The sequence below is a fragment of the Leptinotarsa decemlineata genome, unplaced genomic scaffold, assembly GCF_025532065.1.
Source record: "Leptinotarsa decemlineata unplaced genomic scaffold, Ldec_3_MD MMD2_P_RNA_scaffold_5, whole genome shotgun sequence".
In the NCBI taxonomy this organism is placed as follows: Eukaryota; Metazoa; Arthropoda; class Insecta; order Coleoptera; family Chrysomelidae; genus Leptinotarsa; species Leptinotarsa decemlineata.
In genome coordinates, this window is record NW_027412532.1 from 28,306 (window position 1) to 46,519 (window position 18,214).

Here is an 18,214-nt window from a genome sequence, read left to right on the forward strand (position 1 = left end):
ATCTTCCATTTCCATAAGACGCCTTTGAAGAAAAGAGATCAATTTGCAAGTTCAATTATTATATTTTGGGAGCCTAAACATAGAACAGCGAAATATAAGTATTGTCCAAACTGATTTGAATTATTTATTATAATCATATAAGAAATCTTTATTTTCTAAATAATTTATATTAGATGTGATAAGATAAGATCTCCAATATATTATTATTCTTATAAGATAAGTTAAATATCAGGTAAGGTAGCCAAATAATTTTATAGACTAACCTTAGAGAAACCTAATGTAGCACAAATTTTTATTTTAATTGTAACAGAACAAGGTGGCTCACTGTAATAATACTATTAGATATTCATTCAGTACTTTGTTCAAATCAATGAGGAATATTATTATACCACAACTCTTTTTCTCCATATGAATTCTGCTCAGTTTTAGATTATGAAAATTTTTTGTATTTTGTAAAATGTATTGAAGTTACTACGTAATGCATTGAAAATGCGTTATTAATCAGTAACGGGTGGCATTTTATAATCTTATCTGTATAAAAAAGATTTGAGAACAGCACAATTACTTATTCGAAGGTTTCAGAACTTTCCAGAACTGAAAAGAACAACTACAACTTAAATCTACCGATTACACTTTTCCCAGACCAAAACAAAAAGACTGTCACCTGACACACGGTTCATTTACCAAAAAAAAAAAACTGCAAGTTGAATTTAATAAAACGTATAGTTTTTAGCTCTTTTTTGTAGACAAAATCATTAAATACAACACTTTACTCAAATAGCGAATTTTTCTTTGTGAAAAATATATTCAATTCAGACAGTAACTTATCTGGCTCAATTGAAAGTTTACCCTCTCTACACCTGTATACATATACATCTACATTACATTTATTTTTGCAAATTATTTAAGGAGAAATTTCCCATGAAGTACAATCAAAAACACTACAAAATGTTTGGAATTCTGTATCTCCAATACAGAAATATTTTGCATGAACAGTATGAATTCAATAAAAAAGAAGAAAAATGTGTTAAATTCTGACTTGAAATTCTGAACTTATTTACTTATTGTTTGAAAAATTTGAAGCCCGTCTACACCTTTGTTATTATGTTGGAAACACCTGTCTGACTCAGAAATTCGGACAGATGATTTTTTTTTTCATAAACCTACCTCAATGTGAAAACAACATTACATTATACAATAGAAAATACATCAAAACTTTTATTTCACTGGTGTGCTCAGTGCTTCTTTGGAATGTTATTTATTGAATAATGTCGGTTGATATTACTACATATAGTTTCAAAACTTTCAAAGTTTATTAATTAAAAGATGTCAGTTGAATATTTTTGGCAGAATGGTTCCAATAGTTTATCAAAAATGTATGGGAAGAAAGTAAAGAGAAAAGGTTCAGTTAGTCACCTTGTTCTGTGAGATGTTTGCTGGTCTAGATTAGCTATATCTCACATATTTCGAAGACTTATTTCAATGTGGAAAATTAACAGATACCTACATTGTGTGTTAATGCAATTATAGAATTGTTAGGCCATAGTGGCTGTATTACTGTTATTATTTGTGTTATATAATTACTGTTGTTTTTATTGTACGATTATAATTGAATGCATACAAATAAATGATTGCTTCAAGTTATTTTAAAAATCATTCTCTGATCCGTGAAAGATGAAAATTTGTAGGATAACCCCTAACAATTTTTTTGTTCGGAATTCGATACCCACTCTTGGACTTCAAATGCAATTTCATATATCTCTTGAGTGATTTAAAAATTTGGTTAAATATGGTTATGGTTAGCTCTGACCTTAATGTTCTTGAAGAATTCTTGGCAGGAGAAATCGTACACTACTCCTCGGGTGTGTCGTTTCTTCGGGTGTTGTAGCCGTTCACTCAAAATTTGTTGTCAAAGATACCGTTCACAATTCTATAGAATCCTTAGAGGTTTCCGGTTGGATCGGATACATTTTCTGTCTGCCGTAGGTTCTAATTCATTTCAGTTGATGACAGCTTCCCCCTTGCAGCAAACGTAATTAATTTGTTGTCTGATCTAAAAATTATAGAAATCAAATGTTATTAATTACCATTACTGATGTTAAAATTTGAAAATTGAGTGTTAAAGGTATCATACCTTCTCTGGGAGAATGACCTATTTTAAATTACAAGATACAGATGACATTCGCAATTATCGTGTCTTTTAATCAAAGTTAACTCTGCATTCCCTGTCGGAAGGGATCGAATCCATATTCAACCGAAAATCTACATTGAAAAACAATTTCAAACGTAAAAGTGGTTCACGCACATATGTCACCTCAAACATTTTCAGTTGGAACTCAAAAAAAGGTAACCAGATTGTTTACTTATTATTTCGTCAATTCGTCGTTCAATTTTTTAATTCACTATGAAATGTTTGTTTCATTTTCATAGTTGATCATTGCTGGATTCCCTATAAAGCAATTGGAAAAATACAGTTATATTTTGGATCACTACAAAAGATACAATTCTTCAAGTGCTTTTACGTTTTTTCCAATCTTCGAGTGAATGTTAGTTTATGTCGTAATTTACGATATGAGATGAAATCGGCCGATATATTTGATAAAAACCCACAACGTATTCATAATTTACGGCAATCAATAAATATTCCGAAAAGTTTTATCTCGATTAGGTATTTATCTCCCGACAAAGTCTAGCCCACGTTGCGCAATTCTTCAGTATCATATAGATAATTTCAAATTATTATGAAATTATTCAAAAATTGTATTCTCAATCATTTCTGAGATGTTATTAAGTTATTAACTATAGTATACCTATTGAGGTTAGGTTATTTTTTAAGTGTGGCGCTAGAAGAAAAGGCATCCAAAATGGATCTGAACTGTGAGGTGGAAGATTTATAGGTAGTTATATTTATGATATCCTGATGAGTTTTTCCTGCACGAACCAATATTACGATATTACAAAAGACGAAACAGAAAAGAATTTTTATCGAGGTTCGTGTACAAGTACTTTGTCATTTTCATTCAACGCACGTTCATAAGTAAGACCTCGTTAATTTTTATCTTGCATATGTTTCGAATTCTGATCAGGGTTGTCGTTTATAAGGAGCGACAACTGGTTGACAGAAAAACAGTTTTTCTTCAATCAACTGTCATCTTAAAAGCGAAGTGGTTTTATTCGTTTCTTTTTCAATTTCAAATAAGTACTTTTATGAAGCAAAAATTTAATTATTAACACTTCATTTTTATATGTAACACCTTATATATCTTTCCTTGTCTAAGTGTAACACTGATACTGCCCGTTGTCAAACATTGGCAACGTTGCTCATGAATCGCGTTTCGCGACATAACCCAAGAAAATATGTTTTTTTGAACTTTTTTCAGTGACGTAATAATAAATCATTTCTATTACTTTTTTCCATGATGAATGTCTCAAATCTTAACCTATTAATTTTCATTATGTCTTTAGATTTCAGTCAGTCTTCGAGCATTGAATAAACAAAATGAGAAACAATAACAAATTTAAACACTTACAATTAGACAGGATTGTTTTCAACAAGTGGATTTCAATCACATTTGTTATCTAAACAGTGATAAGCCTTTATTGTTCATAAAAAATATGTTAATCGGTATACTTGATTAATCAAAACTGTGTGCCTACTGTTTATGATTGATGTATTTGGCCTTAAACTCGATTGAATCTTAGTTTTCTGGTAGGTTGATATCACCACCTTAGTGGTTACAAACAAGAGTGCCATGGATTCTAGCAAAAAATATGTAAATACCTCCCCGGAAACATCGGCTAATGTTTTCTCCAGATTATTTTTCTGGTAAGTAATAACAGATATTTTTTTTTTAATATTGCTCAAATGTTTCCTTGTTTAAAAGTGCCCCCAATTATAGGCCTTTTAGTGTCTTACCACTATTCAATTATCTCCAATTAAAGACTAGTTTCCATTTATACCTAAAATTATTTTCAAAGACAAAGGTATTCAAGCCATTACATTTCAGTTGGTTTTTACCATTTTTCAAATATGGTTATCAAAAGGATCTTGAAGTCAAAGATATTTACAATGCCACCAAAGAGGATTTATCAGCACCATTGGGAGATGTTTTAGAGAGGTAATGTATATTTTCAGTTTATGTTTTCTATGTTGAACACATGTTTTTTAGCATATAAAATATTCACTTTTCAAAAGAAAGTTGGTTCAAAGTCAAAGTTGGGTAAATTTTGAAAAAGTTGCCCATTTTAGAGCTGACATTTTAAAACTTGGAAAATTGTGAATAGTTTCGGAATTATTCCAAACGAACTGAAATTCAACAATTCCGTTTTTATTTTTTCCTGACATTATTTGAGAAGATATTGATAAATTAAAAAACCGTGCTTTCTCATTGCCACTTTTTAACCTGTACAAGATGGCGTTTACATATGTTTATTCTAACTTTGTCTCCAAAAAACCATCACCACCATTATCGTTGTTTAACAATAAAATTCTGTGTTTCCACCATTTTTATATGAATGGGAAAAAGAATGACACATACTGTAAGTTTAGCCCTGTTGGTGACAACTTGACTGATATATCACAAATAATAGGAATTATCTAAATTACAAAACATCATTTAAATAATCTTTAAAATGGTCATCTCTTACGAATTCCATTATCCTATATATACTGGCCCTCCTTATCTTGGACACAGTATAGCTAGCTTGTAGTGGTCATGAATTTTAATGAATAGTGAATTTTTGAAAATATTTGGGAGCCACTTTTCCAGCAATTTGTTGATTTAAATCATTGCAAGGAAGTGAAGCCATTTGGTAAACGGTAGTTACTGTAAAGAGTCCAATATAAAGTTAATGGAGGTGTATATTAATATTATTTTCATACTTTTATTTTGTAGTGTTTTTTGATCGTTTATATTATATGTATTGAAAAGTAATTCAAAAGAGTATCTTTTTTGATATGCATATACCTATAGTAGTTATTTTCAGGAATTGGAAAATGGAGATTCTGAAACATAGTAAAACTGCGTCAAATAAAAAACCAAGTTTGGAAAGAGTAATACTAAAAACGTTCTATAAACCTTATTCCATGTATGGTATTAGCCTATTTTTACAGTGTGTTGTTCTGAGGTAAGTTTAGTACTGGTGAGCAACCAATCGGGTGTCACTTCACAAAAACTTAATATGAATTGACATATTAATAATATGGTAGATTCAATACCTGTTGAGTCTGATAGCTGAAGATTAATCATCTTCAATGTTTCTTTTCCATCTAGTTATTAATTTTATATTTTTAAACTTGATATTTTCTCATTTCTCAAATTTTCTTTTTGTCTCCTCATTCTGGTCCTATATTTTAAATTTTTCTATGACATCATCGTCATATTTTGTACAGTTTTTGTTTTGTCGTTATTATTTTATTTTTATCGTTGTTTTAATAAAACTTTATTCTAAGTTGTTTTTGTTATATTCATTATAAAGTACATTTTTTCAATTTACTTTTTCCTGAAGAAGTTTTAATATTGACACAAAAGCTTGGCATATTGTAAAAATAATGTAGGTTTGTTTATTGAATAGTTTGACTGAAGATTAGTCTTCCTCTCGAAGATGATCACTTGGTGATCAAAACACATGTCAAGGTGTTAAAATAACGGTTTGGTGTTGGGAAAAAACTTGAGTAAATTTCTTTCAAGAACCAGTTATTCCCATATTTATCAAGTATTATTATATTTACTACATTTTTTCTGTGTTTCTGTGTTTGTCACAGAATGGTGCAACCCATAGTATTAGCAGAATATATCTCCTTCTTTCATGAACCCTGGGAAGAAGCGAATCCAGGAAGGGGATGGATCTTAGGAATAGGAGTAATTTTCATTGCGTTTGCTAATGTACTTATAATGCACGCCACAAGTCTGGGGACTCAACGAGTTGGAATGAGAGTTCGAGTAGCTTGTTGTTCTCTCATTTACCGAAAAGTAAGTCGGTAAACTTTACTTACACACTTTGGTCTGAAAATAATTATGGAATACATTTTGTCTCTTTGAAAGCATCAATACATTCAGAATAACTGTTGCTCAATTTGAAATAAAATATCATATTGACTTACAGGAAAAATTCTCAGTAAATAATAATGGTAATGTTTTTTTCTTCCATCTAATAATTCCATTATTTATTTGACCTATCCATGAGACAATGGATGCTTCTTCACGAGATATTCTATTGGCATGATTTATACAAAACAATATTATTACATCAACATTTGTAGTGGGCCTACTTGATATTCAATTGATTCATAGAACTTTTTAGCTTCTCAAATTGAATCACGGGTCTATTGGACAAACAGCTGCAGGGCAGTTAGTCAATCTTTTATCCAATGACGTGCAGCGGTTTGACATGGCTTCAAATTTTCTCCACTATATATGGATAATGCCTATTCAGGCAGTTGTCGCCTTTTATGTGATGTACAGAAGTGTAGGAATATCAGCTGTGGCAGGCATGTTGGCCATAGCCATCCAAGCAATTCCTTTGCAAGGTAAACTTGAAACAATTTGGCCTACCATCAGGAAGAGTCAGTAGTATGTTCTTCATTAGACATGTAACCATTATTCGAGTTTTAAAATGTTTTCACAAGTGGTGGATTAGATTTTGACCAGCTTGAAGACTACTGAGACCAATAAATATTTGATGTTCTGGTAGAAGATTTTCCAATGATAGGTTGCTATGTAAACTATAATCCAAAAATGTTCTGTTACAAAAATATGAGATGTTTTGAGAATTGTATAGAAAATATTTAATATTTTCTAAACCATTTGGTTTTAATTTTAGTGATATGTGGTATACAGTGACGGTTAATGAAATGTTATATTTTTAATTAAATTGTCATTTTCAACTTCAATTATGGCTTAGGAATGAAAATTCCCATATTTGAAGAAAACAATGATACGCTTATGGATATTTCTCAATAAAAATTCATTTAATTAATAAAAAAGTTCCAAGTTTTTTCCTACGATACATCGTTTTGGAGAAAAAAATGAAAACCCTTGTATTGTCCGAGAAATTATGGAAAATATATTTTTTACTGAATTTTTCAGTACTTCAGTTTTTGATTTTGTAGGCAGTAACAATTAATAAAGTTGAACATTTTTCATTACAAAAAGAACTTTACAAATCAACAGTGGCATGTGAACTTTTTTGTTCCAAATTGAAGGAGATCAAACAAGATTTTTTTTTGAGAAAAATCCATAGGCGTAACAGTTTTTCTTGAAAATATCGAAGTCAGTTCCTGTACCCACACCACTATTGAAGTTGGGAATTATTTTTTTATTGACAAATATAAATTTTTAGTAACTCTCACTGGTTACCGAATATTACAAAAATATCTCGAATGGCTTAGGAAATATTAAATCATATTCATTTCATATTTAAAACCTCACCACCTCGTATTTTCATAACAGAACAATTCTGGACCACATAACAACTTGGCAGTATTTTTTCATGTGAACTTATACTCTTGAATATTCACACATATCATTAAGGAACACCATGTATACGATAAGAACAGAAATTCGGAAAATGGCTTAGACACGCAAAGCTTTTATATAGCTGTTATCAAAACTAGAAATATTATTGACTCACCTGATATTTGTAGTCATTTATTGCATCCTGTATTATATTTTTTGGTTATTAATTTCCATTAGTTTTCATCAAGAAGTCACTTAACCTTAGTCTTTTGTGTTCCTAGTTTGTTTTCATTGTAGGTTATTTGTCAAGATTACAGGGCCAACTGAGGTTCAAAATAGCACTGAGGACAGATCATAGAGTAAAACTCATGAGCGAAATTACTGCTGGAATTCAGGTCATCAAAATGTACGCTTGGGAGAAACCTTTCGAAAAAATTGTTGAGCTTGCTAGAAAGTGAGTCATATTTAAGTAAACTTTGTTAATAAAATAATTAGAATTACACTTACCACCAACATTACCCACAATAAATACCATAAGCCATAATGAGTTTGAACATGTTTCCAGTCTCAGTTTTTGTTGAAAACTGTTCAATTTCTGTTAATTCTTGGCATGATCCCACAGACGTGACATTGGTAAAACTTACATATTATCTAACTTGCAACAATTTCTGATAGTATACTAGAATATATATAATTTAATTGGTACAATAGGAAGGTCAACACTGATAAAATATTTGTTTGACAAGTAAACATACTTATTCATTTGTTTCAGTTACTCAAGCATGAAGTGATAGTAAAGTGTGAAGTTAACCATGCTTTCAAACAATTGTGAAATGTTTACAAGTATCTTCTTTCAAGTAAACTAGTTCGTTGTGAAATCATGGAAAAAATTAAATATAAGTTCTTTTATACTACATATTCATATGACATGCCCAAGTTCAGGTGAAAAATATCTTACCCCTTGCCTCTTATGTGGACCTACGACTTTGTAGGTATATGTGGCAGATTACTTCCTGCATATGAGAAACAGAAATCATTTTCCTGGCTTTGTCTGCAGGTGATGCAGTAGACATCCTACTGATTTAATCGCAGATAGAGTTTATGACTAGTTGGAATTGATTTTGTTTGTTCGGGATACTCAGACGGTGTACTCCGTCTGAAATGACCTGTCCGGTACTGACGAGGAGCAAGTACCCCGAAACCGGTCTATAGGTTGGTCGTATCGACCAAATAAAATTGATTTCTGCTTCTTATATGCACATTCCAAATAAATCAAGTATTTTTTTTTAAGATTTTTGAATAACATGCCTAGTAAACTTTCATACCCAAAATATAGTATGAATTATATGTGTTAAGTGATTGAAGATCAATTTCTACGGATATTATCGAAGGGTTCACCAATTGATTGGATGGATTGATCTATGGTCCCTTCGAAACGAACAAACAGAACTGAACAGAAATACTAAATTTCATTTAATCACTTTCAGGATGGAAATCAACGTTCTTTCTATAACTTCTTACATTAGGGGTGTATCGATGGCAATGATGGTTTTCACAGAACGTTTCACCCTCTTCTTGACCATAATAATGTTTGTACTCTTGGGAAACAGACTAACTGGCGATGTGGTATTCTCTATTGCTCAGTTATTCAACACCCTACAACTCTACATGTCTATTCTCTTCCCTTTAGCTCTGTCGAGTTATGCAGAAGCTCGAGTGTCCATCAGGAGGATTGAAAAGTTTCTGTTACTCGAGGAAAATACTAGTCAAAAAATACTTTTGCCGAAAGAAGAAGCAATCAAATCCGAAACATTGGGGCAGGTGAAACTATCTCATGCGACCGCTAGTTGGAAGCCAAATCCTATTGTTGCCACTCTGATGGACCTCAATTTAGACATAAAGCCGAAAACATTGTGTTGCGTTGTAGGAAGCGTAGGCGCTGGAAAGTCCAGTCTCTTGCAAGTGCTTCTCAAAGAGTTACCACTGGTCAGCGGCCTTGTTGACGTATCGGGGAGTATCTCGTACGCATCTCAAGAACCGTGGTTGTTTGTTTCGAGCATAAGAAATAACATCTTGTTCGGAAAGCCTTACATTAGGAAGAGGTAAAATGTGCTGTCTCATAAAAGATTTCATTATTACTAATATTAGTTTGCATGATTCAATTCTAGATACAGGGAGGTGGTAAAGGTGTGCGCATTAGAAAAAGACTTTGAGCAATTTCCCTTTGGCGATAAAACCCTTGTAGGGGAGAGAGGGGTCTCTCTTAGTGGAGGACAGAGAGCGAGAATCAACCTAGCCAGAGCAGTCTACGCTGAAGAGGACATCTACTTATTCGACGATCCTTTATCGGCCGTTGATACCCACGTCGGAAAACATTTGTTCGAGGAATGTATGATGAAATATCTGAAGGACAAGACGAGAATTCTTGTAACGCACCAGTTACAGTTCATGAAACAGGCAGATTTAATTGTTGTCATAAGCAATGTAAGTTCGAAGGGATAAAATGTTTTTGTCTCGCTCAAATGCCACTCAATCAATCAATCAGTTTATTCATTGTGAATGAATACTACAATGTCGGTAATTTTATAGTACTAAGAAAACGCATGTACATCACAGTTGCATAGATCCAATTAAATAAATATCAAAAATATGTACGGAAATTCCATGTAGTTCTCGTGACTTTGTCGACAATATAGACAGTGTTATATGAAATATAGAAGGACAAAATCATTTTTTATCATGAAGTGCTGATTTTAATATTGCTTCCATTTCTCTTTTTTTTTTTCAGTGGTTTTCTTTGGTTCAAATAAAACAACTAAAATTTTATGAGAAATATTTAATAAAGTCTACTTGATGCTGGCTGGAATTGAAGCTGAGAGATATCACTGTTTTAGAGACATAGAAACATCACCAATAGATAATCCAGACAAAATATCAGATATGCAATTATAAAAGTTTATTTGAAAGTTTTGTAACAGTAGATCATAAAAATTATGAAATATAAATAGAAACTCCGTCATGAGGATCATTCATTTTCTAGGGTAAAATTGAAAAGGTTGGGGTCTTCAGCGATTTTTCTGAAAGCCATCTCAGTCAGTTGGAACAAGGAACTCAACATGACGAGGAACAAGAACGAGAGAAGACTCCTTCAATAGAAATGCGGGGTAGGCTGCAATCAGTAACTTCATTTGGTGTAAGTTTCGTGTCTATTCGTATCTCTGCCCATTTGAAAAACTTTTTTTCTCTAGAGCTCTGTCCTGTGCGAAGAAGAGCCCCAAGAAACAGATGAGTTGATTGAGAAAGGCGCCGTCCCCACGTCCACCTATGTGGAGTATTGCAAAGCTGGGGCAAGTTGGCTCGTCTTATTCTTCCTAGTGGTTCTTTTGATCATTGCTCAGATGTCCTCGAATGCTTCAGACTTATGGTTGACATACTGGTTAGTTGAAATTTCACGATATCTCACCGATCCACATCATTAGTTTAGTTTTCAATAGTGGGGAGTTACAAAGTTGTTAGGTTTCGTGGCCATAGTCGACAAGTGTTTGCTTCCACCATGTGATAGGGAAGCACCTGCCAAGAATTTCTGGGAGGTTGTATGAAAGAAATTCCATATTATGGCGTCCTTCAAACTCGACAAAGAAGACTGATATAGTTAAAGGTTCATTAATCATTCACAATTTGAACAAGATGTTGCAATCAGAAGGGTTATCTAAATTCGTACGACTAATTGAAAAAAAATAATTGAATATATCGTGAATTTTCCATTTTTTCAAAAATAATATTGAAGATTTTTTTTTCCAGGACTAATGTAGAAGAAATGAAGTACAATATAACTACAAAATCTCCTATTGAATCTCCAACCAGCACTGCATTGCCTCTAAGTATTGTCTCACCATCACAATCAGCAAATGGAACGAATGAAACATTAATCTTTGATGAAACTGCCAACGATGATAACCAATATAGATCGCGAGACGAATATATTACAATATATAGTGTTTTCATATTGGGTTCGATAATTTTGACTACTGCTAGATCAATCCTCTATTTCAAAATTTGCATGACTGCATCAAAAGTGCTCCACAACAAAATTTTCAGCAACGTTCTCCAAGCCCCCATGAGATTCTTCGACACAAATCCATCAGGTGAGAAAAAAAAAGGTGGTATATTTTTCAATGACCAAGCAATGCCGGCATTTCTTTTGAGAATACATTTTGTCGATGCAAACTAAAGGCAAGCTAGTAAAAGCAATTTTTTACGAGTATTCTACTCGCAAAGTTGTTGTTCCCACGTCTGCATCTTTTATTTGGCCATCTGGTACAGAGAAAATGTCTTTACCTATGAAAATCTGTAGATAGACGAGTTGTGCATTTGAAACAAGATTATTTTTCTATTTTATTCTTGAGTAAAAAGTGCTTAAAGTTGACAACTCGATAATTTACAGGACGAATACTGAACAGGTTCTCGAAAGACATGGGTGCTGTGGACGAACTTCTACCTCGAGCAGCTTTAGACGCCATTCAAATATTTCTGGTGATGTCTGGTATTATTGTGATGGTTTTCATCAAGATTCCTTGGATGGTTGCTCCCGCAATAATTCTTGGCGTTTTATTTTACTACTTCAGGGTTGTTTACCTATCCACCGCACAAGATTTAAAACGACTGGAAGGAGTCAGTAAGTAATTTGATTTCTACAAAAACATTCAGTGAAGATATAAATATATAAATTCTGAAGAAAAAATTCTGATTAGCCTTTACTTTGTATTTTAAAATACTGCCTATAAAATAAGTTGAACTTAAAAAAAAATTGAAGTTTCCGAAATGTGTCTCTTACCAAAATCAAAATAAGTTGATGATTGTTTAGAGAAAAGATACATGTGCATTGAAAAATAAAAATTTTCATAATAAGTCAAGAAATATTCACTTTCACCTTATCCAACAAGGAACATATGCAAGAACTTCCTGTGTAAGGAAACGCACAAATGTCTCTCAGATATGATGCAATGCTCATCGTGGTAGTAGCTGAGAAAGTAGTTATTTTAACACAGAAATTTGCTAGATCTTACTGATGAATGATTGTTGGAAGAGGTGAATATTTCTAAACTGTTTAAACACTACTATAGTGTTTTTACAAATGAAGATTCTATAATAATCTTGTTGTAGATTACTTGAAACTGTGGATCATCGTGGATTATCAAAGTTGAAGTAGAACTCCATTAAATTCGAAAATACAAAACAAGATGTGACAATCAACTAATTAGAATAATCTACCAGCTTATTGACAATTTAGTTTTCTGATAGATTCGGCAGTTACTTGATAAACATCCATAGTAATTTCAAAAACTACACCTCACGATTTGATCTCCACAAACTTTATTTGAAAAATATATCACATGTTTCGCTAGCACAGTAGCTTTTTATTTATTGACAAAACATAGCAAGCACATAAAACTATACAGAGTAAATACAAGTTGCATTCAGTTCATATTTCAACAGATGTAAATATATTTAATATGTTTGATTGATGACTTGTTTATTTTATGGTAATTCATGATCACTTAAATCAAGTGAATAAAAACACTTTTGTTTAAATAAAACTGCACTTGATAATGGGGTCAAACCCGAAACCGGTCGTATAAATAAAATCTACCAGTGGTATTTAGACAAAAATGTTTTTATTCATTTCATTTGACTAAGTATATTTATTTTTTACAAATCATAACAAATTAATTCAATTCATTGTTTCGGAATCTTCAAAAATTGTTTTTCCAATAAACGTTCTGTTTTTTCAGCAAGAGCGCCAGTTTTCTCTCACCTATCGGCATCCTTGAATGGATTGCCCACGATAAGATCTTGTAACGCACAGAAAATGGTTACCGAAGAGTTTGACGTCTTACAAGATCAGCACACGAGTACTTTTGTTTCATTTTTAGTCAGCAGCGAATCTTTTGGGTTGTATCTGGATGTGATCAGCACAATATTTTTAGCTATGGTTACACTCCAATACATGACTTTTAGAAACGGTAAGAATAATAATAAAGTAATATGCAAGGTGCTTTCAAAACTTACATTGATTTTTATTCAGGAAAAGCTTCGTTTAACCGAGTTTGTATTTTTCAATAAAAATTTTGAACAAATTCCACTTTCAGAGAACACGGCTGGTGCGAATGTGGGTCTGGTAATATCTCAGAGTCTTATCTTGACGGGTATGCTTCAGTTTGGGGTGCGACAGACGGCTGAGGTGGCCAGCAACATGATCAGCGTTGAAAGGGTGCTCCAGTACACAAAACTGGACAAAGAGGGGCCATTCGAATCGTTGCCAACGAAAAAGCCTCCAAGAGACTGGCCGAATCGTGGAGCAATAACCTTCAAAAGCACCTACCTTAGGTACGCCCCAGAATTACCAGTGGTGTTGAAGAATTTGAATACGGAGATAAAGCCTTGTGAAAAGGTGAGTACTAATTACAGTATTTATTGGAAATTAAACTCTAGACACGTTTTCAATATCTGCCCAAACCTGTTATTTTGTAATCGACTTCATATACTCTTTGTGATCAGAGTGCATGGTTTGCCTAACACCACTATCAAATCATTAAGAGCCAAGTATTTTCGAGGTGAAGAAATTCATTGTCGTATCTATTGTTCATTAAATTTTGTTAAAAATAATATTCATTTTTTCAACTTCTGACTACTAGATGGGAGGACCAACCATCACCACAAAATATATTTCCTTATCATAAAAATAGATGTCACCACCACCATCGTCATATGTTGCCTGTACGATATTCATCAACTTTGTCCTTCGCTTTGTAGATAGTGCTGGTATATCCAAATCATTGTCTAATAAATCCTTAGTGTCCAAATTATCCATCGAAAATCAGTGTATGAGCTCCATTTGTCTTCAAATGTCTGCAACCACAACGACATTTATCGACTTATTCTGTTGCCCGACAGATGGCGGTTAAATCGATTTAATATTTCGAAAGATACGAGCGCCATCTGTCTTCTAATGTTGGTGACGTCAATGACATTCCTCAACTTTGTCCTCCGCCCGATCGATGGCGCCACTATAGAAAATTAGTCCATTGAAAATAGGTACACGAGTGGTAAAAATATTTTTTTCATTTAGTCCCTCGAAAAGGGTAATGAGATGGAAATTTGGTATGATAATACGGGCTGTATCTAAAATTACAAAATTTTGAAGTATTTTGTGAAGTGTTTTCGGAATGAATCGCTTTTTGATATTTTCGATATTGAATTTCAGATTGGCAACTTGGATAAAAAGGAAAACCTCTGTCGGCATAAGAAAACAGCACAAACAATAAACATATTGTCTCCTCTACTGAAAGGTTTTCTCTGCAAATATTTGTTTTTTTTCCAAGTAATTGATGCCAAATTTCCATTTCGTTTGCAGTTTTTGTTCTTGTTGTTTTGGAGGAAGAGAGGATTTCAAAAAATATGTCTAAATTATTTTCATCTGCGGTAATCAAGAAATACATCCGAATTACAATTTGAATTGAAATGATTCAGTTCATTTTGTAAAGTTTACTATTGTTCAAAATATTCATAGTTCAAATTAATGATTTTAGATTGGCATTGTTGGTCGAACTGGGGCTGGAAAATCCACCCTGATCTCTTCGCTATTTCGGCTGGCTCCAATTGAAGGCACCATAGCCATTGATGGATTGGATACTGGCGAAATTGGTTTGAACGATTTGAGACTCAACATTTCCATAATTCCTCAAGAACCCATTCTGTTTTCGGCCTCTGTACGCTACAATTTGGATCCATTTGAAAAACAAACTGATGAAACACTCTGGAAGGCCCTGGAAAATGTATGTTTCAATTCTTCTTCATTTGTACATTCGTTGATATTTTTAACAAAAAAACAAAACTTCAAACCTCCGCTTCTGTCTTAGGTAGAACTGAAAGGAGTCGTCAGTGACCTGAACCAACAAGTTAGCGAAGGTGGTTCCAATTTCAGTGCCGGACAAAGACAGCTCATATGCCTAGCCAGAGCAATTGTTCGTAACAATAAAATATTGGTAATGGACGAAGCAACAGCTAATGTTGATCCTGGGTAGGTGTTTCTGCAATGCCGTTTGTTTTCAAATCCAACAATAGAATTGTTTTCTTATAGACACCTGTCGAGTATAATAATTTTTACTAGGATTATGAAAATTTCAAAAGTAATGAAACTAATTTCACGTATTTTATATTCAAGTTCTACTTTTTTCAACATTCTGTTCATTATAATTATTATAGATATTTAAGAAACACTTCATTGTGAGATTTTCACTAAACAATTTTACAAAAAAACGCAACACGTGTTTCGTTAAGAATAGATTCTTCACACGTCTCTTTACTTCTGTGTCATACAGAATAGAAATGAATTCAGCAATAGTATCCATCAGAATGTTATTAAACAATTCCGTGAACGAAGCCTAAATGGCATTAGATTGCAGACTATTGCAAATTAATTCACTGCAGAAAATATTTTGAACAGATCCTAAGAAAATAACCTTTCTACAATTTCTTTTGTAAACATTTAGAGATTTTAGTCATCTTTCCTTCATATTTGTATTGTTGTTTTCAGCACAGACGCTTTGATTCAAAAAACGATCCGCGAGCGCTTCAAAGACTGCACCGTCCTCACAATCGCTCACAGACTGAACACCATCATGGATTCGGACAGGGTGATGGTGATGGACGCGGGACAGGCGGTGGAATTCGCTCACCCCCATGACCTCCTGCGCAATCCCGAGGGATACTTCTCCAGGATGGTCAAGGAAACGGGCAATGCACTGGAGTCGAAGCTGAGGCAAATAGCCAAAGAAGATTATGAGAGGAAATTTGGAAGGATCGTGGAAAATGATGCAACAAAACCAAAAGAAGATTAGTCTGATGACAAATTGATTTATATTCAACATTTCTAACAGTATTATTTGTTACTATCAATTTAACAAATTTTGAAAATCTTTTTGAATAGCTCAAAAATTTTGAAGAATCAGAGAGGCTCCGGACAATGGTTTTCATCATTCGATGGACTTATTTGGTACACTTTTCAAGTATTTTCATTGTTTAATGATATAAAAAAAGACGACAATATAGATAAGTTCATGAAGATAATTCAATTCATTGTTTCATGAACATTCTTTTAAATGTCTGTGAATATTCATATGAGATTATTTAGGATGAGAAAATGTACAGATCCCATAAAAATGCCTCATTGGAAATGGTATTTTTACCTGAAATGGTCTCTTGCTCCAAGTGAAATATATTTTCGTAATTGATTAGTTTCAGTTAACTCTTTATAGACAGTCATTATACGTCGAAAATGACTTCTTTCGGCAGATGTCTTGTAAAATTTATTATTTCTTTTGGATAGACTGTTAAAGTTGAAGTGTCGAAAGAGTTTTAATCAATAATTTAATTGTCATATTTACTTACAGAATACAAATAACTCTGGATTTACCTTCAAAGAATTCATCAACAGTTTGAATATTCAAAAATATAAAAACTGCCTTTTTTGTTTCCATTAGTTATATTTTTACAATTTGCAATTCAGGTACTCCGCCGTGTTTCTCAATTATTCATTCCAAAGTGAAAAACATGTGGTTCACTAGTTACAAGACATTTATTTAGTTAGGCATTGGATTTGATCTTGACATCACGTTATTATCTAATCAAATCCTTTTGACATTTATATTTATTTTCGTGTTTTGTTCAGATTTATTCATTTCTGATAGACATTGGCAAAAAACCAAATGAGATTTTCATTTAAAAATGCTCCAACCAATTCAGACTAAGAGAAACTTATCAAAATCAATGTTTGATGCAGTATAGTTTCAGCATTCAAAAGACAACCCGCGTGACACAAACCCAATTTATTCGTCAATTTTCAGGGAACATACTTTGTTGATTTTTCAAATGTTTAACAAGTTACTTACAAGTACTATTAGTTACTATTTTGTATGTTATTCTTAAGACCAAAAAGAAAAACCGAAGAGTGTTTTACAAGTACTTATGGGAATATCAAATGAAAATGATGAATATTTATGAAATGTTCTTTTGCTGTGAATTGAATAAATAATGAATAGTGATCATGCATTGAATATTGATATCATGATGTATTTTATTACTGCCGGAGTTGGCGCTTTTAGTACAAATAAATATACTAATTAAGTTAATTTTGTTTTATTATCTGTTGGCAGAAATCATTTGTGGAGTATGACGGTGTCTATAGTAAAGTGTGTCTCTGGTTTTACTAACTTTTTTGAACGACGGATTGCAAAGGTTTCAAATTGTATTTTTTCTTCAAAGAAAAAACCTCATGATTCATTTACATATTTGTAGTCAGTTATAGTCCAACATAGAAGAGGATATTGAATAGGGACTTTCCTCACCATTTACTCTTAGTGATCTGTCAAAGGCCTTTGACGTTTCTGTTACGAAGTTTGAACATGGAAACTTTCTTATTATGGAATTAGAAATGTTTCACATCTTTTTGAATTATATAAAACTTGATTCTTTCTTGCATTCACTCTCATTCAGTGATGTACACAGGATATGTTCTTGGAAGTAGGAGACAAATATGAAGAAGCCTACATTGCCGTGAATATCTTTTTTTTTCTGATCGAGTCGGCCGTTACTTGATGAAGATCCATAGTAATTTCAAAAACTACACCTCACGATTTGATCTCCGCAAACTTTGAAAAACTATATCACATGTTTTTCTAAAACAGTAGCTTTATCAA

The 18,214-nt window shown here is 32.7% G+C and overlaps 1 protein-coding gene and 1 long non-coding RNA gene across 4 annotated transcripts; one reads left to right on the forward strand and one right to left on the reverse strand.

Annotated features, from left to right (window-relative positions):
- Window positions 1–481: 481 nt before the first annotated feature.
- LOC111502202 (uncharacterized) lies at window positions 482–8,400 on the reverse strand. The gene is made up of 3 exons (XR_002721698.2): window positions 7,965–8,400; window positions 7,633–7,904; window positions 482–2,053 (listed from the first exon to the last, which is right to left on the reverse strand). It is a non-coding gene; the product is annotated as an uncharacterized lncRNA (long non-coding RNA).
- On the forward strand, window positions 2,293–17,647 carry LOC111502194 (probable multidrug resistance-associated protein lethal(2)03659). Of its 3 annotated transcripts, none has more exons than XM_074186789.1 (18): window positions 2,293–2,346; window positions 3,714–3,826; window positions 4,008–4,118; window positions 4,987–5,127; window positions 5,765–5,972; window positions 6,304–6,529; window positions 7,755–7,911; window positions 8,945–9,559; window positions 9,626–9,941; window positions 10,498–10,650; window positions 10,706–10,893; window positions 11,259–11,602; window positions 11,902–12,132; window positions 13,250–13,480; window positions 13,607–13,908; window positions 15,047–15,292; window positions 15,377–15,537; window positions 16,054–17,647. In XM_074186789.1, the coding sequence occupies exons 1-18, from the start codon at window positions 2,308–2,310 to the stop codon at window positions 16,355–16,357; spliced, it is 4,086 nt and encodes a 1,361-aa protein (XP_074042890.1). In that variant the 5' UTR covers window positions 2,293–2,307; the 3' UTR covers window positions 16,358–17,647. The 3 variants fall into 3 exon arrangements, with proteins under 3 accessions (XP_074042890.1, XP_023011972.2, XP_074042891.1); XM_023156204.2 differs by lacking the exon at window positions 2,293–2,346 and adding an exon at window positions 2,745–2,897; XM_074186790.1 differs by lacking the exons at window positions 2,293–2,346; window positions 3,714–3,826; window positions 4,008–4,118 and adding an exon at window positions 4,411–4,539.
- The last annotated feature ends 567 nt before the right edge of the window (window positions 17,648–18,214 follow it).

Coding starts and splice junctions, on each gene's coding strand:
- LOC111502194 (XM_074186789.1), top strand. CDS start 2,308: ATGTCACCTCAAACATTTTCAGTTGGAACTCAAAAAAAG. Junction 10,894..11,258: donor GACTTATGGTTGACATACTG/GTTAGTTGAAAT, acceptor TTTTTTTTCCAG/GACTAATGTAGAAGAAATGA. Junction 15,293..15,376: donor TCTGGAAGGCCCTGGAAAAT/GTATGTTTCAAT, acceptor CTTCTGTCTTAG/GTAGAACTGAAAGGAGTCGT.